At 39.0% G+C, this 25,685-nt stretch overlaps 1 protein-coding gene, 1 long non-coding RNA gene and 1 pseudogene across 7 annotated transcripts in view; 1 reads left to right on the forward strand and 2 right to left on the reverse strand.

Moving 5' to 3' along the window:
* LOC125155257 (uncharacterized) overlaps positions 1 to 3,696 on the forward strand; it is a 35,068-nt gene extending 31,372 nt beyond the window's left edge. The window contains exon 4 of the long non-coding RNA XR_007148105.1: positions 3,686 to 3,696. This is a non-coding gene — a long non-coding RNA (uncharacterized LOC125155257). The remainder of the gene's footprint in view (positions 1 to 3,685) is intronic.
* SLC9C2 (solute carrier family 9 member C2 (putative)) overlaps positions 1 to 25,685 on the reverse strand; it is a 96,998-nt gene that overhangs the window by 44,820 nt on the left and 26,493 nt on the right. For all 6 annotated transcript variants that reach the window (XM_047840312.1, XM_047840311.1, XM_047840313.1 and 3 more), the window contains 8 exons: positions 22,899 to 23,015; positions 21,402 to 21,563; positions 16,428 to 16,527; positions 12,974 to 13,117; positions 10,394 to 10,562; positions 6,628 to 6,709; positions 2,664 to 2,830; positions 1,940 to 2,050 (listed from right to left, as the gene is read on the reverse strand). In XM_047840312.1, coding sequence (XP_047696268.1) covers positions 1,940 to 2,050; positions 2,664 to 2,830; positions 6,628 to 6,709; positions 10,394 to 10,562; positions 12,974 to 13,117; positions 16,428 to 16,527; positions 21,402 to 21,563; positions 22,899 to 23,015 — 1,052 coding nt within the window. The remainder of the gene's footprint in view (positions 1 to 1,939; positions 2,051 to 2,663; positions 2,831 to 6,627; positions 6,710 to 10,393; positions 10,563 to 12,973; positions 13,118 to 16,427; positions 16,528 to 21,401; positions 21,564 to 22,898; positions 23,016 to 25,685) is intronic.
* LOC125155253 (60S ribosomal protein L21-like) lies at positions 5,463 to 5,933 on the reverse strand (annotated as a pseudogene).

The raw sequence follows: 25,685 nt of genomic DNA on the forward strand, positions 1-25,685 counted from the left end.
AAAATATGGTCACAATTCTTTGCATCTCCTACCATTGAGAGTTTGAGTCTATTGCCCCCACCCTTTTAAATTAACATTTATTTACAAGTCTGGTAGTAGGGTACTGACTCTTGGCTGTGTGCCTCAGTTTACTTTTATGCAGCCTCTCATTCTTCAGCTCACATGATAATCTCAGGGCAGTATTCAAAGTAGAAGGTGGAAGCTGTAAATCTTCTCAAAGCCTAGGCTCCAGAACATTCCCAAAGTCACTTCTGACATACTTTTGGTCAAAACAGGTCACAAGAACAGCTCAAATTCAATGAGGTGGGGGGGGGGGGGGAGAGGAGGGATATAGGCACCACCTCTTAATAGGAGGCTCTATCAAAAATTTATGACCATACTCTACTGCTCCTGATAAGAAATTTTCAAACTCTGGGAGTATTTTAAATTAAGTTCAGAAATGTTTAAAAGAAGAAAAAAAGAATTGTTTAAAAGAAGGAAAATATGGTATTAATTTTTTTGCATTAAGGAGAAGTATGTTCTTCAACAGAAAAAAATAAGAGAAGGAATTTATAGATTAACAGACTTAAAGGACTTATCCATTAATTACAATGTGGGAACTGTACTGGAATTCAATTTAAAAATGTGAACTGTGAAAATATACATTGATCATATTAATGAGAGTTGGAAATTTGATCACTGACTCAATGTTTGATGTTATTATTAATTTCTAGGTATAATACTAATATTTTGCTATGTTTTTTAAAAGACTTGAAAACTTAGAGATATGTAATTGAAATATTTACAGATGAAATAATATAATATCTGGGATTTGTTTCAAAATGATACGGAAGGTGGGGTAGTGAATGAGATTGCAGGTGGGGCAAGGTTTGTCATGTTGGTTTTTAAGGCTGGGTCATGGGTACATAAGGATTCATTACACTATTATATCTACTTCTATATATGTTAGAAATTAGAAATTCTTCATAATAATAAGTTTTAAAATACAAGTAAGAAAGATAGACTTGGCTTAACAAATATATGTATATGTTTTTGTGTGCTTGCAATAGTGAATAAAATGTGTCTTATTAGAATATAACCCCAATTTAAAATGTGCAATTTGATAAGTTGATTTAAACTTGATTTTACCTAGTAATCTTCCTTATTTTAAATATAAATAATACATAACACAATAATATATAAATTTAAAAATATAATCTTCCTTATATTAAACCATTGAAAACTTAAATCTTAAATATTTCAAGAGAATTTTTGGCTTACTAGATGTATTTTAATTTATTAAATTTATAAGAGTTAAATAAGCACTTAAGAGAACTTTATATAAAAGAAACTCAAATACATTAAGTTTATAAGAGCAGTTTTAAATATTTGAAGATATTTAGTTAAATAGGTATGTAAATAGCACCAAACATTGTTCAAAGTCCCCTCAAAAGTGAACGGTCAAAAATTACAAGACGTAGAACAGGATAATAAAATTTGTGACTTGAACTTAAAGCCTAAGACATTTATTGTTATTTTTAACTTCTATAAATCAAACAAATTTTAACAACTAATATGCTATCCAAACTGAAAAAATAGGGGTACATGGGTGGCTCAGTCAGTTAAGCATCTGACTTCTGCTCAGGGCATGACCTCACAGTTCGTGAGTTCGAGCCTCACATTGGGCTCTGTGCTGACAGCTCAGAGCCTGGAGCCTGCCCCAGATTCTGTGTCTCCCTCTTTCTCTCCTCCTCCCCCACTCATGCTTTGTCTCTCTCTGTCTGTCAAAAATGAACAAATGTTTAAAAAAATTTTTTTTAACTGAAAAAATATTTTTTCTAGTCACCTGAAAGCCCTGAAAGAGGCATTCTAGTCACCTGAAAGAGGTAAGAATTGAAAGTATTGCAAGAATTAAAAATAAATAAATAAATAAAAAGCAGATTATGTGAACTGTACCAACCATTTGTATTATAGCTACATGCAATCTGGCTTCTTCTATTAAAACTTCTTCTGTTGGGGACTCCTCCGTTTCACTACCACGAGAAACGTGGGAAAACTGAACAGTATCAGACTAAGTTTAAAAACATAAAGAGATAAAGTTAAAAAGAGCTAAAATAAGTAGCTAAAACAAGCACTTCACTTAACCAAGATTCTAATAACTTAAATCAGAATGGTTAAAAGGAAGGGCTATGCATAACTGGGTATGCTCTCCACATGAGAAATGTTGCTTTTAATTGTGTGCTTTAAAAGTCATAAATTCGGAGAGATTTGTAAGTCAGATTCTCCCTCAAACCTGTCTTTGCTCGATTGCTCTCTGAAGCAACCTGTGTTTCCTGCTTTTTATAGTAATGTGAGGGCAGGTGGCTCAGCTCCTCAAGTGGTCAGAAACATCAGCTTGGCAGAGGCCATGCACAGTTAGTCAACCAGCCATGTAAAAACACCAATTCTCCAATGTTGGCAAACAAAGCTAAATTACCAAGACCTTCTCTTTAGAGAGAATTCAAAGAAGTCTTTTCACCCAGATAGCAAAGCTAGTAAATATCCCCCCGACTCCTCAGGTTTCTGACATTCCATCAGCAGAATAGAGGTTTTTTTAATATAACAAACTAAAGCAAGAAAGGCAGACCCAGGAGAGAAAGGAGGACTTTTTTTTTTTTTTTTTTTTTTGCCAGGTATCAACTCACAGGAATGGTGTATTCAATCTTTGTTTTTTCTTCTACTAAGGTCCAATTAACATTTGTCAAAATTTTTTCTGTTTTAAATAGCATTATTGTGTTCTGTATTATCTCCTGAATGTGCTTAATGGCATTCTGCATGGCCATTTGCCTTGGGAGGGAAATAGCACACAAACCTGTGACAAAGAAAAGCAAGGATCTTAATAGAATACAGCAAAGACTCCAAGAGGCAAAATCCTGCAAGATGTAGTGAAATCTCGTTGGTGCAGTCAATCACTCGCATAGCCAAACCAGAGTGCTCAAAGAAAAGCAAGGACCACATTTGGTCCAAAATTTTCCAAAAAATTACCCAACTCTGTTTCTCCTGGTTGTATAACTCAACTTTATCTGACTCAATTGCTAAGGAATGCTTTCTTCATTTCCTTTCATTCCCTTTATCTAGAGACATGACTTGCTACTTCAAGGCACCCAATCAGTATGTCTCGAAGTATAAAAAACTACTTGTGTCTTCTACAGAGGAAGGCTGCCTATTAAACTATGCAGATTCCCAGGATCCAACCCATACCTAGAGAATCAATTGGAAATTGCATTTTAACAATTCTCCAACTGATTCTTCTATAAAATTTTAAAAATTTAAAATATTGAGGTCACTGCAACAGAGATCCCTCAAATTTAATATGTATCTGTTTCCTGGCCAGCAGCAAATCCACATGTCTCAAAACTTGTAGCCATTTGTATTTTCTTGAGGTATGGATTTGAAGTTACAGCTATGAGGCTCACTCACTGAAAAGAAGAATTTAATTAGTGAATGAGCTTAACCTGCTCACTTGGAATCCCATCTCAATAAAACAGTTCTCTTTTTGTAACTGCATGTGGAATGTTCCATAAAGAGTCCAAATGAGTTCCAAACGTTTAGTTAACTTTACTGCATTCTTTATGGGACACTGTATGTAATGACAGTATTTGAAATTTCTGGGATCCCAAAGGTCTGGAGGCATATCCCTCTTGGTTCACTATGGTCCAGAGCACAGACACATTTGACTGTAGGCTTAAGTTAGAAGTTGTCAGCTTTGGATTCAAAGCTGTATGGCTGAGACCATACAGGAAGAAAATTTTTTTCACTTGCCTAACTACATCCTCCCCATATGATGGAGAAACAAATACTTTCCAGTTGCTCTGGGGAAACATGAGTATATGTGGACCACTTGGTGGCACCAATACACTTGAATGAATTCTCTGTGTTTAAGATGATCCTGGAAGAGTGTGAGGAGGGAATCTGTTAAAGCCTTTGACTAGACAGAAGTAGTTGGTTTGAAACTCTTACTGATAAAACTTGAACTCTGTTAGATGTTAAATGTGTGCCACGTAGTATTTCTAGAAAGGATGAACATAGATTCTACAAGGAGAAAGTATTTACCATATACTTTTGTTTTATAATGAAAATTCCGAGGTTTAACTACTACAATAAAAAATTTTGTGGGGCACCTGGGAGGCTCGTTAAGTTGGTTAAGCACCTGACTCTTGATTTCAGCTCAGGTCATGATCCCACAGTTGTGAGATCGAACCCTGTGTTGGGCTCTGCACGGAGCGTGGAGCCTGCTTGACATTCTCTCTCTCCCTTTCTCTCTGCCCCTACCCCTCTCCTGCTTGCACATGTGCATGCTCTCTCTATCTCTCTGTCTCTCTCTCTCAAAATAAATAAATAAACTTTTAAAAAGTTATAAGGGAAGAAAAAGAGGAGAAAAAAATATTACCATGACAGTAAAACCCCTTGTTGATCTTGCCTTTGAGTATCAGAGTAGGAGGAATCACAAGAAAAGAAGCATGGGAGAAATCCAGATGTGATATCCTAAGCAAAGAGAATGGAGTGGGTCTGGATCCCTGAGAGTCAAAAATAAATTGTTGAGAAGGGAGGTGTGAGAAAGACTTCAAAGATCAAATTAACTTCGGTCACACTCCAGCGTAGGCTTTTGCCGACCAAGCATACATTTCCACTGAGAACAAGAACAGATCCATAACTAGAAGAAAAGAAGAGCTACCAGAAATCTGCCCCACTTAATTAGCCCAGTTCACATATTGGAGCCCTTGGCTTTGAAGGGGGCTGTCACAGGAAGTTCTGCTGTAGTGCTGGCGGGGTGCAGTTTTAGAAATGGGCAGGACTGCAAAAAGACACAAGCAAAGAGGTAATGTCTCTCATGGGCAGGATAGGGAAAATTCACCAGGCTATTTCCCTGTTTAGAAGAACCCTCCTTCAACATCGTCCTTCCATCGACCATGCTTTCCAAGATACCTTCTGATGACTAGTTTTGTTTACCAAGGAAATTGGTATTTAGAGGTGAATACCCTGAATAATGATCACAATTATTTCAGACATAGAAAGAAATCATCCACTTTATAAATTAACTAATTGATTTTCTGCTTTATCCACATGCTCCTGTGAGTGCTGTATATCTCCAGCAGTCTGATCAATTTTAGATACCCTGAAAGGATCATCCTCTGCACCAGCTTAGCTGAGGATCAGACCATGGGATATTGAGAGATACTAAGGCCCTATTCGAAGACTTTGTGTAATCCCATCCAGCCTTCTCCCTCCCCACTTGACTGTACTGCCACCAACTATCTTATCTTAGATTTCTCTATTGACTACGTGTCGATTTGTGATTTTATCAAATTTATGCACTTTATTATCAATGGCCTCAAATGTTTTCTGGAAATAAGCAACTGTGGCAGAGCCTGCTGATTATCCCCCAATATCCATTTTCTTTTCTTTTTTTACAATCTTAAAACCTTTTTTTTCCTTTACATTTATCAAGCCATGAATTCATAGGGAATGGGTTCCAACAGCTCAGGCTCCTTTCCATTGGTTCTCAGAAAGTGTGCTTCTTTGGGTGGGGCAGGCTGGCTCTTCAGTTGAACCCAAGTACCCTTCTCTTTGGCTTTCTTCTTCTTCTGATCATTTTCTTTCACACACTTCAGGAAGCTATCTCGGCTCTTTAAGTGCTTAATATGTTCAATATGTATATTCATTCTTTTGGCAAGAATCTTGCCCTTAACTTCTTTGTTTACAACAATGCCAATAGGATGCTGGGTAACATTATAGACTATTCCAGTTTTTCTATGGTAACACTTGTGGGGTATTCCTTTTCAAACAGTCTCCATTCCCTTGATATCTACAATATCACCTTTCTTGTAGATTTGCAAAGGAACTACTCCATGTTTTCTAAAAGGCCTAGAGAACATATAGAGGGTACCTCTCCTCTTTCCCTTTGTGTTGGTCATTTTGGCAAATTACTGGAAGATGGTGGTTCCAGCCAAAGGACTCCCAATATTCATTTTCCCCTTCTTTCTTTGCCATAGAATCTCCAAGTCTTGGCTGAGCACATGGCCAGCCATGGCTCCACCATTATCCCTACATTATCCCAGGTAGGGATAATATTTTATAGCTTCTCTTACCCATGTGTGACCATGTGACTAAATTCTGACCAATGGAATGTGAGTGCTGATGATATATACAATTTCTAGGCTATGCCCTTAAAAGGAAGCTGCTTACTCTCCATTTCCACCCATCTCCCCATTTTCTCTCTCTAGTTGGCTGGATTGAATATATAGTGGTTATGAGTCAGCTTCTACCCTCAGACAAGAGCAACATTCCAGAGAGGAGCAACAACAAAATACAAGGATCCTGGATCTATGGACAACCCCGTGAAGTAGAACCATCCCACTCTTTTGGACATTTTGATGGAGAGGAAAAGAAAGTTCCCTATCTTGTTTAAGCCACTGCGAATGTGGTTTCTGTTAAACTGGCTAAACCAATATTCCAATTAATGCAGCATCTGTAAATAATGAATGAATGAAAATGAATGATTTCATAATCAATTCCTTGAGCTCCTTAAGAAATGTCCCCATGACTCCCAACAACAATGTGTTTGCATTATTCTCTCCAGTTAATTAATGAAAGGTAAATATACTTTACCTAATGTCCTGGCTGAATGAATCATCATGTATGAATTTATTCCCATAGTCATTAGTGATATTACCTGTACATACAATAAAAACTAAAAAACAAAACATACAAATAGTTAGAGCCAAGAAAAACAAATGAATAAGTTCTCCAAAGGGAATCATTATTCAATTAACCACCAACAAAATTCTATCTTAATCCACATTTAAAATCTTGCTTCTGATAGATAGGGCAAAGGGTTGTTTTGTGGACAGTGCTTGAATATAATATACTGGAGCAGAAATTAGTTTTCAATGTGCGTGAGAAAAGATTTTGTGATTTCTGGAAATCACTGGTCAAAGAGCTCTCCACTGTTGCTGCTTTCAGCAGCAGCCACGCAAAGCCAGGAGGATGGTAGGCATCACAGACACGGCCATGGAGCCTGCAGGGTTGGGGAGCCACCAGCTGATGGTGAGTAGCAGTGGTGACTGTGGAGACAAGGGAAAGTGTGTCTGCCACCAGCATTTACTATGGCTGCTCAGGAGGCTCGGAGCCTACAGGAGCTGTGGTGGGGTCTGGAGAGACACTTCACAGAAGCAGAAACACAACCACATTTGCTGGTCTTGCCTCTACCACTTTAATTAGCCGTGTAATTTGGGGTCAGTAGACATAACCACTCTGAGCCTCAGTGTCCTTCACTAAAAAATGGAGTCAACAGCAGTATGTTCTCTGAGAGTGTTTCCCAAACTTGACTGATAACAGCACTGAAAGTGCTTCTAAAAGATACTGACTTCCAGGTTTCTTCCCTGCAGATTCTGATTGTGTAGGTCTGGGGTGGTGCTAAAGAGATCCATGTAACATCAGACAGATTTGAAAAACACTGTAAGTGAAACTCAAATGCTAGTTTGCATTTCGTTGACTTGGTTTTAGGCGAATTCCTTGCACAAAAGAAAATTGAAGGAGCTCAGACGTTGGTTATGATACTTTTCCTTTGGGGCATGAAAGGACCCAAAGTCTGCAAAATCACAGGTTTGTTTGAACTCCAAATTAATTCCCAGATGATGGCCATAGATATAAAGTACAAATTCTCAGGAAAGATGGTGACGAATATAGTAGTCCATTTTGAAAAAGCACTTCTTCTGGGAGTTAGGGCACCTGAGTTGTTTCCCTAACGTGCTATTCTCTTTGTTCTAATTTCTCTACATGCAAGATGGAGAGGGTGATAACTGATTCTCCAAAGAAGATATTCTAAAAATATTGTCTTCTGGAACAGGGGGGAAATGACAAAGAAGAGAAAATCCTGAGCTGGAAATTAGCCAATATCAAGAAACTCTGTGCATTTATCTGCAGATTAAAGTTCCTTGGGAGGTGGGCAGATGTTCTTAATTCACATTATTCAGAAGCAACCCTCCCAGAAGCAGGGTTGGAATTCATCTGACTGGGAGGTGGGGGAGGGGGGTGTCCCAGGGATTTCTAGCAACTTCTCCAGCTAACTCACACAGTACTGCTACAAATAACAAGGGGCCCTAACACTGTCAGCAGATGTACTGGAGTCTTTGGATCTTCCCTGGATTCTCAGTACCACAGATACTGCCACTACCAGATTGGCTTTGAGGGAGAGTTAGTAACATTTATTGAGCATTTGCTAAGTGGCAGACACTTTACTAAGTATCATCTCAATCCTCAACTGGAAATTGAGGTTCCACAAATCTGGAGAACTTGCCCAAGGTCACCCAGCCTGTGACGAGGGGGCCAGGATTCAACCCCAAGTCCATCTGATTTCCACATACTACGCCATTACTTCACTGTTGGTCCCTTTCAGACTATCAACATAAACAAACTTTCCTCTGAAAGTTCCTTTCTTCTTAAAAGAATGCATTTTTCAAATCTAATTTTAAAAATGGTTAACCTCGGGGCACCTGGGTGGCTCAGTCGGTTGAGCGTCTGACTTCGGCTCAGGCCATGATCTTGCAGTTCGTGAGTTTGAGCCCTGCGTTGGGCTCTGTGCTGACAGCTCAGAGCCTGGAGCCTGCTTCTAGATTCTGTGTCTCCCTCTCTCTCTGTCCCTTCCCTACTCATGCTCTGTCTCTCTCTGTCTCTCAAAAATGAATAAATGTTAAAAAAAAATTTTTTAATTAGGTTAACCTAAGGAGAAGGGAGAAAAGATGGTGGAGGAAGAGGACCCTAGGCTTGTCTCACCCCACGAACATAACTAGGTAACTATCAAATCATTCTAAGACTCCAGAAATCAACCTGAAGACTGACAGAATGAACTCCATAACTAAAACTCTGGAGAGAAGAAGCCACATTGAGGAAGGTAGGAAGTAAAGAGATGTGGTTTGGAGGAGAAATGGATCACAAGTGCTGTGGAGGGGAGGGAGCCCTGGTCACAGACAAAGGAGAGAGAGAGAGAGAAAGAGAGAGAGAGAGGAGCACACAGGGGAATGCACAAGGAAAACACTTCCCCAAAACCATTGGCTGGGAAAACATAAGGGGCTACTTTTTGTGAGTTCTTGCAATCAGTGGGGCTTGAAGAATGGAGTTTGAAAGATCAGTGGCCTTGACTGGGATTGTGCCCTGAAGATGTTGCCCTACTCCCAGAGAGAAGGCAGGCAAACTAACTGGGGCAGATGATGCAGAAACAGTGATCTGAAAAACGCCTGGAGCAGACAGTGGGGAAATTATTCACTCTTCTCAGTGTGCTTCCCTGAGAGGCAGATATCATGGAGATGCCTCTCTGAGGACAAAGGAGCTGGTTGGGACCATTTCCCTTCCCTGCCCCTCATCTTAAACACAGAGCCACCTGCAGGAAGCAAAGTAGCACCCACAGGGCTGCCTAACTGCTTACACCAAGTCCCACACCTGTGCATTCTGGTGGGCCTGCCCTTCTTGATCAAGCTTGCTTCAGTGCCAGCTTAGCCAGCCCCTTCCCCAGAAGACCAGCAGAAACCCCTGCCCACACCATGTCTCCCGATCAGAGAGTTCTACAGGGCTTCGGTTCTACTGGAAGCAGTATCAGGTATTATTTAACAAGCAGACCAGAGCACATGTAGTTAAAACTCACCACACTCTGACCAAGGACCAAAGAGTGGCCACTGCCGGCAAGGAGAGCCTCTGCAGACAGCTGACCCGAAGGATAGGGCAGCCAAAACACAACAGCAGAGCTCACGCAACATGCACCACAGACACCCCGGGAAGTGACAGGCCCTGGACACTATATGACCTCTTCTTCATAAAGCCATTACTCTCAGGAGCAGGAAACTGGCTTTTCTAACACAGAGAAGAAGACAGTGAATTAAAACAGATATAAGTAACATGACTGATTGAGAATTTATAGCAACAATCATAAGTATACTCTTATGAGAAAAGAATGGAAAGACTTCAGGGAGACCCTTACCACAGAGACAAAAGAGTTAAAAAAGAAACTGTCAGAAATGAAAAATTTAATAACTGAGATTGGAAACAGGCTTGATGCAATGAACACAAAGCTGGAAGAAGTAGAGAAACAAATAAGTGATAAAGAAGACAAAATAATGGAAAGCAAGGAAGCTGAACAGAAGAGAGAAAATAGGTAAAATAGGTGATGGGGATTAAGGAGTGCACTTGTGATGAGCCCTGGGAATTGTATGGAAGCGTTGAATCACTAAATTGTACGCCTGAAACTAATATTACACAGTATGTTAACTAACTGGAATTTAAACTAAAAAAATTTGTAAATGGTTAACTTTATTATTGGGTACTATGACAAGTGTTACAAAATAAACAAAATGAATAAATATTATGAGATGATTTTTCCTACCATTTGTGGTGATTCTATTTTTTGATCAGCCAGATTATGAATTTCAGGAGCCAAGAGTAAACTAAAAACTCCTTTAATTCCAGACCATGCTATAACAATTCCCCATCTCCAGTTATAGTCATAATTTACACGCATCAGAAGAGGGCTCACTAACACAATAGTAAGCAACCTGTGGAGAGAAAAACATTTTTTTTTTAAGTCACACTTTATGTATTAATGTTATTCATGGTTGACACTACTAAAAACTAAATTTCATAGAAATTTTTTTCAGGAAAGAGAAAATAATTCAGTTTATTGATAAATTGTTCAACTTTTCTGGGATGAACCAAATCTACTGTCTAAGTTTTTCATATAATACTCAAGTCTCAAAAAACTGCTGGAAGTTTTAATATACTATTTGGATTTGGGTAGTGTATTTCTGAGAGAAATTTCTTCAAATAACGTTGACAAGCTCATCTATTCCCTGGAAGACCATGACTAGATCAGAAATGAGGCCAAGAGGACACACAGATGATGGCCGAAAAGTAATTATTATTGTAGGCACATTAATAAACTTAGCTTAATCAAATTTTTCTTGAGCTTCCATGAGAATCATAAATTAAATGTCATATAAATAATTTCAATCGGTGCCTATTTCTCTACAGATCATTTTTCTTTTCTTTTTTTTTTAATTTGAGAATAGTTGACCCACTATCAACATAGTGATCCAAAAACTCTATTCTTATGCTATGCTCACCACAAGTGTCTACTAATAATTTTTCTATAAGACTCTGTATCAAAAATGTAGAATCTATCTTTAGGGGATCTTCACCAAAAGAATATCAGTACTATCCCTCAAATGAGATTTCAGCAGAAATAAAACTGACATGTTCTTAGACTCAAAAAATATATTGTGTATCAGTTACTCAGCTGGGAATTTCACAAGACAGTTTAGAGAATTCCTATCACTGAGAAACAGAAAATCTGCTATTACCATCTATAATGTATATGATGAATTTGGGTAAACCCCTCGGCCTTCCATTCAAGCTTTTTGCAAAGCAATTCTTACCAAACTTTTCAGCTTTACTAAATGATCTTTCTCTGAAATACCATTGAGTCCAGCCAAAATGGAACAACTCATATCACTGCCTGATACCAAAACCAGAAAGGCAGTGTCGCAAAGGCTCTGGAGTCAATCTACCAGGGTTCAAATTTAAGCTTCTTTCACTAACCATGTAAACTCAAGTTCTTTAACCTCTCTAAGCCTCAATTTCATCCTGTAAAGTGGAGATAATAAATAATAATAATTGTACTTGCCTCAAAGGATTATTGTGAAGTTTCAATTACATGGGGCAACATTCATAGGGCTTAGAATGATATTTCGAATGTGGTCAGCACTCAAAACATGTTAGCAATAATTATGTCTTATGTAATTATGTAAGGGGCCTTAGTTTGGCACATCCTCTAAAATGTTTTTCTCAACAAGTCTCTTATGGAAAGCTGACCCATACGTTGAGGTCCCCTTAGGTTGACTCCTTCCATTAAAGCCTTTCCTCTGGGGAGGTGGAACCATAAGTTCCCACAAGATCTCTAGTACTCCCTAGCCACTTGACTTTGGGCAAGGTACTTGGCCTTTGTTGGCCAGTTTCTTCATCTATAAAATTCTCATTTCCTAGTGTTTATGAAATGAAATGAGATGCCAGATGTGCAGCTAAGTCAAACAAAGGTTCAAAAAGCCATTTATCTTTCTTCGTTTTCTGTGACCAATCTCAACTTGCACATAAGCCTCCATGGTAGAAAGAAACAAATTGCATACACATCCTTCCGTGTGAGAGTGACTGAGTGGCGTGCAGTGACCTCAGAGTCAGCAAAAGCAAGGTCCCATGAGAACATCTTATAAAGTAAGTTCGTTGGCCAGGCCTGTTCTGAGTGGGAATGACAATGTTTTCAGAGACACTGTCATGAATTCTTATTGAAGACATGACCATCACGAGTGGTCAATGGTGTTCGAGAGAAAATGTGCTACTGGGGGTCAAGTTTAAACCCCAATTCTGCACTTCAAGATGGGCAACTCTAGGCAACTTTTTAACCTCCCTGGGCTTCATCTGTGCAATGATGCAATAACACCTACTTCATAAGGTTGTATTAGTATTAATGGCATAATGTACATGGTAAGGGCTTAACAAATGGCTTTATCATAGCTATAGGTGATAATAAATGAGGATGAAAGTTAACAAAAATGTTAGGAGCCATTAATAAGGTCCAGTGTTGTTCAACCATTAACAAACATGTTGAAATGGCTTCCTGGATCTCATCTCCAGAGATGCAATTCAGTACATTGAGATGGCCCATGAATTTTCATCTCTATAAAGTTCATGAGTTGTGCTGATACCACACCCCCTTCTCATTTTCCAGATGGGACCTGGAAAAGTAAACAGACTTCCCCCAATCGCATAGCAAGTTATTGTCTGGGCCTTGACAACAACATGGGTTTTCTGACTCCACATCCAAAGAGTTCTTGTTGCCCTCACCAGTGGGCAATTCTTATTCTGGGCTGAAGAACCTAAGTCCAGTAAGCAAACTTTAAAATATAATTCCTACCTTACAAAATTCACTGTTGTAAATAAAATGAACATGAAAACCATACTGTGAAATCCCAAATACTTGTTTTGTCCACATCCAATTACAATGCCAAAGAAAGTATATATTAAATGTTGGTATACAGTTGAAAACATTATTAGGAACCTAGGATGAATGGAAAATAAATCACGTTTTAAGCCATGTGTTTTTAAGATAGTTGCCTTTGCACATAAAAGCATGTATCAATCACATTCTATGATTCTTGTCTTAGCAGAGGTCCTTGCCTCCATCACTGTTGCAGTCAACATTTAAAAGTATTTTGTTGGAATTAAAATACACCTAGCTCCATATTCTCTAATACCCTCATCACACCAATGCCCATGGGCTGCCTCTCATAGGAAAATAGTAAAAGCAAGGCATAATATTAAGAATCTCCACCTCCTCTTCCGGTTGGTGATGGGGCAGTTTTGCCAAGATTAGCCGGCATCATATCAAACTGTTGGGGCTGCCGCAGCTGAACCCAGAACCACCTGGTTAACCTTGACTTTTCGATAGCTGACTGGATCACTTCAGTGCCCTCTGCAGGATTTCTCCCTTCATGATTTTCTTGAAAGTCTCTTACCTTGAAAGTCTCTCCAGTCTGCTTTCCCATCTACTGAATTCCTAAAAATCTTGTAAGGCTAATTCGAACCCTGTGTTCTTCATCCTAAGCACTCTCGTTGGAAGTGATCCTCCTTTGAATTCCTACAGTGCCAATTCTCTATACCACCATAGTTCAGAAGCAGACAAGTGACTTAGAATCCCCCTTATTTCTTCCCAAACAGCCACACACCTAGCCCCGCTCCCCAAGATTCTTACTGAGCAGACTAGAACACAGTGGTTAAGGCACAGGCCTGTTCTGGTTCCGTGCGGTAACATGTCTGCATCCAAGCCAGGTTTGACTTCTACAAGCAGATGTCAAGTTCCACTTGCTCTTGGGCCTCCCTCCATTGGGACTTTCCCTTTCAGCTAACTAGGCAAGTGGGTCTGTTCCACAAACCAGTCTCCCTCGAGGTGGGTCTCAAGATCTACACTCGGAAAGAAGCATTAGGAAGCCTCATTTGGGCTGCAGATGGAAACCATGTTCTCTAACACTGCATTTCCCCAATTAAGTAGATGGTCTGATTCTCTCATTCCCAGCTCTTGATTCATCAGATTTAGAACTCAGAGAAAGGAAGGGTATGAGGGGGACCTCTAACCCCAAAGCTTAGTTTTCTGAAGTTCAGAAATGATGGAATAACTGAGTAGAAAACTTGTTCAAATGTCTCCATAGAACCTAAAAAACTGCCTTACATATAGTAGGATCCCAATAAATATATAAAATTATTCACGCTTACTAGCTTCTTACAGAAACATGCCCACCACTTAACAATGAGTGCATTCTGAGAAGGGACTCAGTTACAAAGCCTCAAACCTAAGATACAATGTCCAGGTTATGGCAAACATTAAGAAAAGATTGGTTTTATAGGTTCAATAATAAACAATTAAATGAGTCATAATGAGTAATTTCTAATGATACTGACAGTATGACTGAGCTCAGGAAAATGTCCAAATTCAGACAAAAAGTGTATGTTCTGTGAACTATTTATTCCCAAGCTTCTGGATTCTAAAGACCAGTTAAGTGTCATTCACCTAACACAAAATTAGAAGAGTTACAGGTGCCAATTTTTTTTTTTTTTTTTTGCCAAGTGAAGTTATTTTTCTAAAAAAAAGTACCATCTTCTATCACTGGGATTTCATAAAAGAATGAACATTTAAACACCAAAAATGTAGGCAAGCCATAATTTCAGAACAATGGATAGTCCTCTACATTTAAAAAAACAAAAGAGAGAGAGAATCTGGGGCACCTGGGTGGCTCAGTCGGTTGAGCATTTGACTGGCTCAGGTCATGATCTCACAGTTTGTGGGTTCGAGTCCCACATCGGGCTCTGTGCTGACAGCCCAGAGGCTGGAGCTTGCTGCAGATTCTGTGTCTCCCTCTCTCTCTGCCCCTCCCCTGCTCACACACTCTCTCTCAAAAATAGATATTTAAAAAAATTTTTAAGTTTTTTAAAGAATCTTCATGGGAAAACTCAAAATTATGGCTTATTTTTCTTATTTTAACATTTGCTTTCATTCGATCCACACTAGGCTATGACTTGGTGTGCAGTAACTCTGAAACAATCCTGTAATTTAGCATAGTCTCTCAGAGACAGACTAATTCATTTATCTGAGAAGACAAGCAAATGGTTTTTCCCTCCATCCGGAGATGTTCATATGACACCTTGCATTACCAAATGTAAAAGGCAAGTAAGAGTTTTGCTAGTGTTGCATCTTTCTGCTACTTTTCTTTCCCAGCTCTTCCCATACTAGGATGCTGTCTTTCATGTACCTTATGAAGGAAACAAAGGAATGCAGTCTTTTTTAAACTTCCCACAATCCAAAGTAAATTTTTTTTTTTTATCAAAGAGTTATGTATAAAATGACCACAGCTTCTGAGCCACGGATACGTTATTCATAAAAAGAATATCAATCGATGGGAATGCAAGCTGGTGAAGCCACTCTGGAAAATAGTATGGAGGTTCCTCAAAAAAATAAAAATAGAACTACCCTACAACCCAGCAGTTGCACTACTAGGTATTTATCCAAGGGATACAGGTGTGCTGTTTCAAAGGGACACATGAACCCCAATGTTTATAGCAGCACTATCGACAACAGCCAAAGTATGGAAAGAGCCCAAATGCCCATCGATGGATGAATGGATAAAGAAGATGTGGTATACACACACACACACACACACACACACACACACACATACACACACAATGGAGTATTACTCGGCAATCAAAAAGAATGAAATCTTGCCATTTGCAACTACATGGATGGAACTAGAGGGAATTATGCTAAGTGAAATTAGTCAGTCAGAGAAAGACAAGTATCATATAACTTCACTCATATAAGGGCTTTAAGAGACAAAACAGATGAAAATAAGGGAAGGGAAATAAAAATTATATAAAAACAGGGAGGGGGACAAAGCATAAGAGACTCATAAATATGGAGAACAAACAGAAGGTTACTGGAGGAGGTGTGGGAGGGGGGATGGGCTAAATGGGTCAGGCGCATTAAGGAATCTACTCCTGAAATCATTGTTGCACTATATGCTAACTAATTTGGATGTAAATTTTAAAAAATAAAAATTTTTTAAAAATCTCAGATATAATGTTTGTCTATTTCTCCTTTAAAATTTGCCAATTTTTGCTTCATGCCGTTTGTAGTCTTTTTTGTTAAACGTGTCGATGTCAACAATTGTTGGTACCTTAAGTTCTTTCAAATATAACTGGTAATGAATTTAAAAAGAAAAAGGTGAAAAAAGTTATGAAATGTGTCCAAGAAGGCAGAACCACTTAAGCACTAAATTTCTAAGATATCTATACCAAGTATACAATAGGAGACTTACTTAGTAATTGTTAACTCAATCCTCGGTTTAAAGCTTAAGGAATCTAAATTCAGTCCTACAGTGACTAACGCAATCATTCCTGACATTCCCAAAAATTCCACTGGAGAGAAAAAAGTGAACAAAATTAGTTGCATTCAAATCTGCACACGGAGGTACTTTATCTTGAGAAGAATTGGTGAGAAACTGAAGAGTCCTATTTCTTGGAAAATTGCCTCAAGGGATTGGCCTAATCCTGTAGATTAGGGGTCAGCAAACTTTTTTGTAAAGGACCATATAGTAAATATTTAGTCTTTGTGGACCACATGGTCCCTGTTGCAACTACTCAGTTCAGCGGCTGTAGTGCAGAAGCAGCCATAGATAATATGTAAATGAATGGATGCCTGATAAATAATAGACAGAAATTTGAAGCACTTTGGAGCAAGGCAGACCTGACTGCTCTGAGAATGTGACCTCCTTTTCCTCTATTAGCATCCCTGCATCTGTAAAATGGGTTTAAGAGAATAATGCCTCATAGAGTTGTTGTGAGGATTAAATTAAATAACATGAAAATTGCTTGGCACCTCTTTAAATAAAAAAAAGTATATATATATGATAGTCACTATTATGCCATTGTTTTTATACATCCGCTTTACTGCTTAGTAAATTAATACTGTTTATTTGAAGAGGATTTTATTATTCCTTTGGTGTATCTAATCACTTCAGTCCACTTTAGATTTCTTTTTTTTTTTTTAACGTTTATTTTTGAGAGAGAGAGAGAGAGAGAGAGAGAGAGAATGAATGAGCGAGGGAGGGGCCCAGAGAGATGGAGACACAGAATCTGAAGCAGGCTCCAGGCTCTGAGCTGTCAGCACAGAGCCCGACACAGGCTTAAACCCATGAACCACCAGATCATGACCTGAGTCGAAGTCGGATGCTCAACCGACTGAACCACCCAGGCGCCCCAGATTTCTTTTTACCTTCTTATCTAACTGATATAATATGAATAACAAATGACAGTAAAACCAGTAGTGCTCAGAAGTGTGCTGAAAGGGAAATTGTCTCTCAAAATCTTAGTTCCCCTGTCCCATAATTAGTATTACTGTATTTTGTTTTATTTTATTTTTAAAAGTTTATTTATTTATTTTGAGAGTGAGAGAGAGAGCATGAGCAGGGGAGGGGCACAGAGAGGGAAAGAGAGAGAATCCCAAGCAAGCTCCGTGCTGACAGACCACGAGGGGCTCAATCCCACGAACCGTGAGATCATGACTTGAGCCAAAACCAACTGAGCCACCCAGGTGCTCCAGTATTACTGGATTTTAAAGGTCATCTTTCTCAGTAATAGACAGTATTTGGAGACAACGTCTGCTATGAGGAAACCAGTAAATGACGTTATTTAAAACTGATGTCATTGGGACGCCTGGGTGGCTCAGTCGATTGAGTGACCGACTTTGGGTCAGGTCATCATCTCACAGTTTGTGAGTTCGAGCCCCGCATCGGGCTCTGTGCTGACAGCTCGGAGCCTGGAGCCTGCTTCCGATTCTCTGTCTCCCTCTCTCTCTGCCCCTCCCCTGCTCATGCTCTGTCTCTCTCTCAAAAATAAATAAACATGAAAAAAATTCAAAACTGATGTCATCTTATTTCATATAATCCCAATGTTATAGGATTACATGGTATGAATGCATACATTAATATATGTATGTGTGTTTATATGTATTTTTTAAAGGCTGAGGACATATACCAAAATGTATCCATAGTTTAATTTATAACATAGGTTTATTGGTGATTTTTTTTCTTTGACTTTTCAGAATTTTTCCAAAATTCTACAATAAACATGCATTACTCTTATAATTAGGTGACATTTTTACAAAATTACAAATGCTATTATATTCAATAATATTCTAAGTGTTCTGAAGGGGGGAAAAATCATGGACCATGTAATAAAGAAAGTAATTTTCATCAGCACGAACCCCAGTAGTCATATGGAACTCAATGTTTTTCTGACTCAATGGAAAAAAACTACCACAGAGAACTGACGCTGTGGACAAGTGGCTCTCTCAATCTTTGTCTCTCTCTTCCTCTCTCTGGTTTAGAAAAAGTGAAGGTCCCCCTAAAAGGAGAATCAAAGGGAAATTTTTTTTCCCTAAAAGCACCAGGATTCAAGACTGGATGTATTTCTAACTAAAATATATTTGGATGATGACAGAGGGCCTTTATAATCTAGACCAATGACTATACAAAGAGACACTGGAGAGCATCAGCACAGGCAAGAAGGAGATGCATTGTTTGTAGAGAGTTTTAAAACAATGAAACTTTAAATGTTGTCTGCTCTTTATTATCTTCATTCCCCAGAAATTGTGAATAACATCACTTGATCTAATATTCCTCATGCTTAGATTAAGCCCCTCTCTTGGTACACCTCTGGCTTTTATAAAACCTACCATGTTTCATGAATTATACACTGACTCTTAAAGTGCCTTTTCTGTCCTAAATTGAAACTTTCTTCCATGGGCTGATATATGAATATTTCCAACTGCACTACCTGTGAACCAACAATGTTCCAGAAGCATTGTACCTTTTGTGAGGCAATGTCTGTGCCATTTATTTTGTTTTTTGTTTTGTTTTGTTTCATGGAAAAGAATGAATATTTTTATACAAGTCCAGGTTTCATGAACTGAACACAACAGAGACAAAAATGGAAATTACTGTATGTGCTCAAAGAGGTGACACTGTAACCTCAATCAGAGGCTCCCTGGGCTTTAGCCAGTTGACTGAGTGTTCATTAGCAAAGGGGAAAAAAAAAAACAAAATTACATAACATAACAGAAATGTAACATTGGAGAGTGTGTGCATTAGAATTTTATCTGTGTTTAGCAATGGAATTTCTGGCAATGGAACTTCTCGTGATAACATGTCTACCACTGAAATAATTAAACATAAGAGTAAAGGACCACCCAAAGTGGTTTTTTAATCCCTGAAGCAGAGGAAAGTGCAATGGAGGAGGGAGAATATCGGTTTCCTGGCGCTGCTGAAAAAGAGCTCCACAAACTATCTTAAACAACAGGAATTTATTGCCTCACAAGTTCCCGAGGCCACAGGTCCAACATCAAGCCTCCCTCAGCAGTGGTTTCTGAGACTGAAAGGGACAATCTAGTCCAGGCCTCCCAAGCACTGACCAGAAGCACCTCCCTCTTTCAGAAGGAAAGTGGAAGGGAACCAACGTTTGTTAGCTGCCCGAACTTGAGTTCAGTGGTGAGCTAGTAAATGTTTAAAAGCAGCTCTCCGGAGGTTAAACGAGTTTTTAAAAGTCCCTGATGGACAGTGTCTGCCAATTTCCATGGTGTAAATACTCGCAATATGACCAATTTCAACATGATGTCACCTGAACAGAGCTGTGAAAGAGATGTGTACAGTCAGCTCTCGCAAGCGGCTAAGAGCTGTCTCCAGCCTATCAGCATGAGCAAGTCATTGGACATACATTATCTTGTTAGTGCCAAGAGTACCCCTATAGGCTAGGTGTTTCTATATCACTTTTATAGATAAGGAAACTAACTAAAGCTTAGAGAGGTTAAGTAATATTCCAAGGTCAGCAAGCTAATAAATTGTGAAGGTGGGGGTTGAATTCAAGTCTGCCTAACTCCAAAACGCTTCAAGGACTAGTATCAGTGTATTCAACCAACATGTGTCAAATTACTTTCAGGCATATAGGAAGCACTGGGGTTGGCTGGGAGAACACAGAAAAGAGAATAAATAAAAAGATGAAAAAGAGACAGCCTCCACATCAAGGAACTCATGATCTGGTGGAAGAAATGGAAATACTAATTTTTAAAATTTTTTTCTCCAGATATTTAAGGCATCCATAAAAGTTTCACAGGGAGAAGAAAAAAAAAAAAAAAAGAAAATTAGGAATCTGAAGGAAATGACCATTCAGTGAACGCCTTCTGTACTTTTACTGATTCAGGGCAGTAAGCAAGTCCCAGGTGGCAATCTACCTAGAGCGGAAGCAGAGCTTTTAGGTAACTGGAGATGACAAGAGTAATTAAGCTTTTGATGCTTCAGGTCTTTCATGGGTGTAAGTTGCCCCACTATGTGGGGTGAGAGCAGAAGCAGGATTTGACTGTTTCGATGCAGTTGCTATGGCTCTTGGGGACTGGTTAGCTCAATCAGGCTAGTAAAAATCCTTAATTGCCAATCCCACTGGACTAAACTAGCAAATTATTGCAGGTCTACCAGTTAGGCACTTTGACTCCTACGATTGTTCTACTTTCCTGCTTCTTTTCCAGATACAGGTATACCTACCTGATTTCTCCCTCTACTCTCCTGCCTCCTAGCCTCTGGTGAGGGCCGCCATTCCTACAGGCCCCTCATTGTGAAGCCCATGGAATGAAAGGCAGCTGAGCTGCAAAGACCTCAGGAGCATCTCTCCTGGTTCTCTCATTTTAGAGATGGGTTGCTAAGGGTCAGAGCAGGAATCAGCACTGAGCTGATTCCAGGGGACTGCCAATGACTAAATGTAAGGTCAAAAGGTGGAGTTCAAAAAGAATAAGAGAGGGGTGCCTGGGTGGCTCAGGCAATTAAGTGTCCAACTCTTGATTTTGGCCCAGTCATGACCTCGTGGTTGGTGGATTTGAGCCCTTAGCTGGGCTCTGCGCTGACGGTGCAGAGCCTGCTTGGGATTCTCTCTCTCTCTGCACCTCCCTTGCTTACTCTCTCTCAAAATAAATAAACATTTTTTAATTAAAAAAAAAAGAGCAAGAGAGTAATTACATAGAGAACTAATGCAAAGGGAAGGGACGTGAGGTTGAAATTAAGGAGATGTTAAGAAAGAGTAGGAAAGAGCTAGAAGTAGCAGAAGAATAACATGACAAGATGCACAGAGGGGCTGCAACAAGGGGGAAGCAGTTAGGAAGAAGCAAATGATTCAAGATCAACGAAGAAGAAAAGTACATAAAATTCACTTTGAGGGCAGCATTTTTTTTGTATTTGTTTCTGCCTTACCAACGTAGAAAGTCAGGTACACCATTGAAATGCAAAGAATGACACTAGTTAGTGTATTGCTAAAGAGGTCAGTCAATATAAACTGAATGATTCTTGCACACGAATATCCACATATTATGCTTCCGAAGATGCCCAAGCAGAGGCCCGTGATTACATGTAAGTCTAGAAAAAGAAAATAAGAAAGAACAGAAGTTGAACTGTAACTTTCGTTTCTTTCATTGATGGCAGATGGGTCTATGTGCTTTGGTTTGCTTTTGAGATTTTGAATGGGGACCTTGTCCTTCAGCAAGTGGGAGTTTCAGGAAAGCCTGGTAAAACAGACTTTCTGGGGACATTTCCCTAATGGTCTGTAGCTTGAGGTTTGCTTATCCAGGAAGAGCAGACTCAAATGTCCTCAGAAGCCAGGCAAGTGAAAACCCTGTAACAAACTAGAAAGTGAATCTCTGACCAAAAAAACATCCAAATTCAAACTGTTTACACACTATTTTAGGGCCAAGCAAATCGTGTCCAGGGTCCCCACCAATCTGAAGTCCATTTGTGACCCCCAGCCCAAGGGCATTTGGGAAATGGAGAAGAGAAATTTTCTGTAGTCACCAAAACCGGGGGCAACAATGGCAGTCAGCGAGCGGGTGTCAGACAATGCCAAGGTCAGTCCTAAATAACAAAGATTGTCCCGCCCCACATGCCTATAGCTCCCCATTGAGAAGCACTGCACACCCCTCTTTATCACCAATATTTCTTTTTCCTTTTAGCACCTCTCTCCTCCTAAAACTATCACATTCTGCCTTCACCCTCAGGCCCAAATCCAGGATCAAGTCCATTTTTTTTTTCTTTTTTTAAGTAGGCTCCACACCAACGTGGGGCTTGAATTCATGACCCTGAGATCAAGAGCCAGATGTTCTACCCACTAAGGCACCCAGGTGCCCCTAATCAATTCTTAACATCCACTCACTGAGATCCAGATTGATCCAGGAAAGCAGTTACTCTGAGCCAGATGATGTGTGTGTGGTGGGGAGAGAAACTAAATCATTTTTTTACCATTCTTTCCCCCATGCTGTCCAAGGAAACATATATATGGTAATTATTTTCTTGTTATCTGATATATGCTATTTTAACTGGTCCAAAAGTAAAATATAGAGAATGCAGTAAAGTTAAGACATCTTGAATGTATTTTAACTTTGGTGTGAATTGAAATGCATCATAGAAGAATGATTTTAGAAAATATGCAGAGGAGGGGCACCTGGGTGGCTCAGTCAGTTAAGCGTCCAACTCTTGATTTCAGCTCAGGTCATGACCTCACTGTCTGTGAGATCAAGGTCCACGTTGGGCTCTGTGCTGACAATGTGGAAACTGCCTGGGATTCTCTCTCTCCCTCTCTTTCTCTGCCCCTCTCTCTCATGCACACTTACTCTCAATTTCTCAAAATAAATAAATAAACAATTTTTAATAATGCACTCACATCTTAGAGAATATTCACAGGAAAATAAATGCTCTTACCTCTAAGTATGGAAATGTGGAGTAAGTTGTTCCGAAAAAGTCCAAAAAGTATGGATGTGAAGCCACAAATTATCATTGATTCTCCTCTTATGATATCAGTATACATTTTGGAAATGCCTGGAAAAGGAAATATAAAATGTAATTTAATTTGGTACATGAAAATGATGCTCTTGCACAGGAAACACAAAAATAAAAGAGAAGGAATATGCTGATAGAAAGAAAACAGCCATGACTGGGATGGGTCTGTAAGGCAACCACCATTTTTAATTTCTCCATGTGCTTTTTTTTATATCTCCAACGACAAGGGAACATGACAATAGCATTCTCTGAGGTGTCCATGGCCTCAAACCATGCTTGAGTTTTAGAATGAGACAAAGTACTTCTCAGCATGACACAATATTTAGCTTGAATAAACAGAAGTCATTCGACTCCACAAAAATCACATTTTAGAAATAAGTACAAAGGATGACCCAGCGATTCTACTTCTAGACATATGCTCAAGAGAATTGAAAACCTACGTCCACACAATTTTACATGAATGTTCATAGCAGCATTATTTGTAATAGTCAATCAAATTATTCAGCCACAGAAAAGAAGGAAGTACTGATTGATACATGTTACAGCATGGATGAACCTTGAAAACATTATAAAAAGGGAAAGAAGACAAACACAAGAAACACATATTGTATGGTTTGACTTGTATGAAATGTCCAGAATAGGCAAATCTATAGACAGAAAGTAGATTAGTGGTTGGTTGCCAGGGGCTTGGAATAGGGGAATTAGATGTGACTGCTAATGGCCAGGAGATTTCTTTGATGGTGATAAAACTGCTCCAGGGGTGTCTGGGTACCTCAGTCAGTTAGGTGTCTGACTCTGGATTTCACCTCACAGTCATGAGATCACACCCAGTGTGGAGCCTGCTTAAGACCGTCTCTCTCTCTCTCTCTCTCTCTCTCTCTCTCCCTCGGCCCCTCTCCCCTGCTCGTGTGCTCTCTCTCTCTCAAAAAAAAAAAAGTTCTAAAATTAGATGGTGATGATGGTTGTATAACTCTGTAAATATATTATAGATCACTGAAGTGTACACTTTAGAAGGATAAATTTTATGGTACATGGATTATATTTCAAAAACGCTGTTTTTAAAAAATTTTAATTCACTACAAAATCTTATTGGCACTTTGCATCCACAAGTAGTTAAGTTTAATGGAAAATATAATCAAATTAATTGCTTAGTGATACACAACTTATGAGTAGGGTGATAGTGACTGGTACTCGCCCAACCAGTATCCATCCTCTGTTCTTGGTAACAAAACTGGTTTTATCCAGGGTGGCACTGTGTTCAGCAAAATGACCATTTCCCTTCACATCCTGGGCTTCAAAGAGTAGCCACTGAGGTATAAGTGGAAGTTACCAAGTTGGACTCTGGGGAAATTTCTTGGAGGGAGAAGTGACTTGGTTGAAAGAAGCATCTCTCTGTCCCTTGCCCTTTTCCTCTTCTCCTTGCCTGAAATGTGGGTGTGATGACTGGAACTTTAGCAGCCAACTTGTGATCCTGAGAGTAGAAGCCACACACAAAGAATGGAGGAGCAGAGAAATAAAACCCAAGGTAGATTGCTATCATTGTTGCTTTAAATATTATACTTTAAATAGATTTAAAAATAAGAAAAAAAAGTCAGGGGCACCTGGGTGGCTCAGTCAGTTAAGCGGCTGACTTGGCTCAGGTCATGATCTACAGGTTCATGAGTTTGAGCCCCACACCAGGCTCTGTGCTGACAGCTCAGAGCCCGGAGCCTGCTTCGGATTCTGTCTCTCTCTCTCTCTCTCTCTCTCTCTCTCTGTCCCTCCCCCACTCATGCTCTGTCTCTCTCTGTCTCTCAAATAAATGAATAAACATTAGAAAAAATTTTTCTAATAAAAATAAAAATATGAAAAAAATATTTTCCCATATGTTTACCAATTACAGGGCTTTTCATTCCTTTATGTAGATCCAAATTTCTATTTGGTACCAGTTTCATTCTTCCTGACTTCCTTTATCATCTTTTAATAGTGAGGATCTGCTAATGATAAATTCTCTTAGTTTCAGTATGTTTAAGAAGGTGTTTTACCTTTGCTTTTCAAATATATTTCCACTGAGGATTCTAAGTTTTTATTTTAGTACTTTAAAAACGTTGTTCCACCGTCTTCTCATTTGCATTGTTTCTGAAAAGAAGTCATTATTATTTTTGTTCCTCTGTATATAATGTGTCTCCCCTTCTGTCTGCCTTTAAGATATTTTTAGGAACTTGATTTTTATATGTCATAGTGTAGTTTTATGTTTCTTGGGTTCATGTAGGTTGAGCTTCTTGATTCAGAATTTTTCATCCATTATTTTTTCAAGTATTTTTTTGTTTCTCCCACTCTCTCTCCTCTTTTTTGGGGACTTGTATATCAAACCACTTGAAGTTGTCCCACGGTTCACTAATGTTCTTTTCACTTATTTTCTCCATGTGCTTTGTTTTGGATAGTTTCTATTGCTGCCCCTTCAAGTTCACTAATACTTTCTTTTACAGTGTCTAATCTACTTCCATCCAGTGGAATTTTTGCCTTAGGTATTGTGTTTTTCATCTCTAGAAGTTTGATTTAGGTCTTTTTTTATATCTACCAGTGGTATGCTGATAAACCACCTCTCCAAAATTAAAACAAAAACAAAAACACCTGATTTGTAGCATTTGCCAGTTCTATGTATAAATACTTCCATCATAGCCAATTTGAAGTTATTGATGGTTTAACAACTGGCTTGCAAAATTTGTG

This window comes from Prionailurus viverrinus, chromosome F1 (genome assembly GCF_022837055.1).
Source record: "Prionailurus viverrinus isolate Anna chromosome F1, UM_Priviv_1.0, whole genome shotgun sequence".
Taxonomy (NCBI): Eukaryota; Metazoa; Chordata; class Mammalia; order Carnivora; family Felidae; genus Prionailurus; species Prionailurus viverrinus.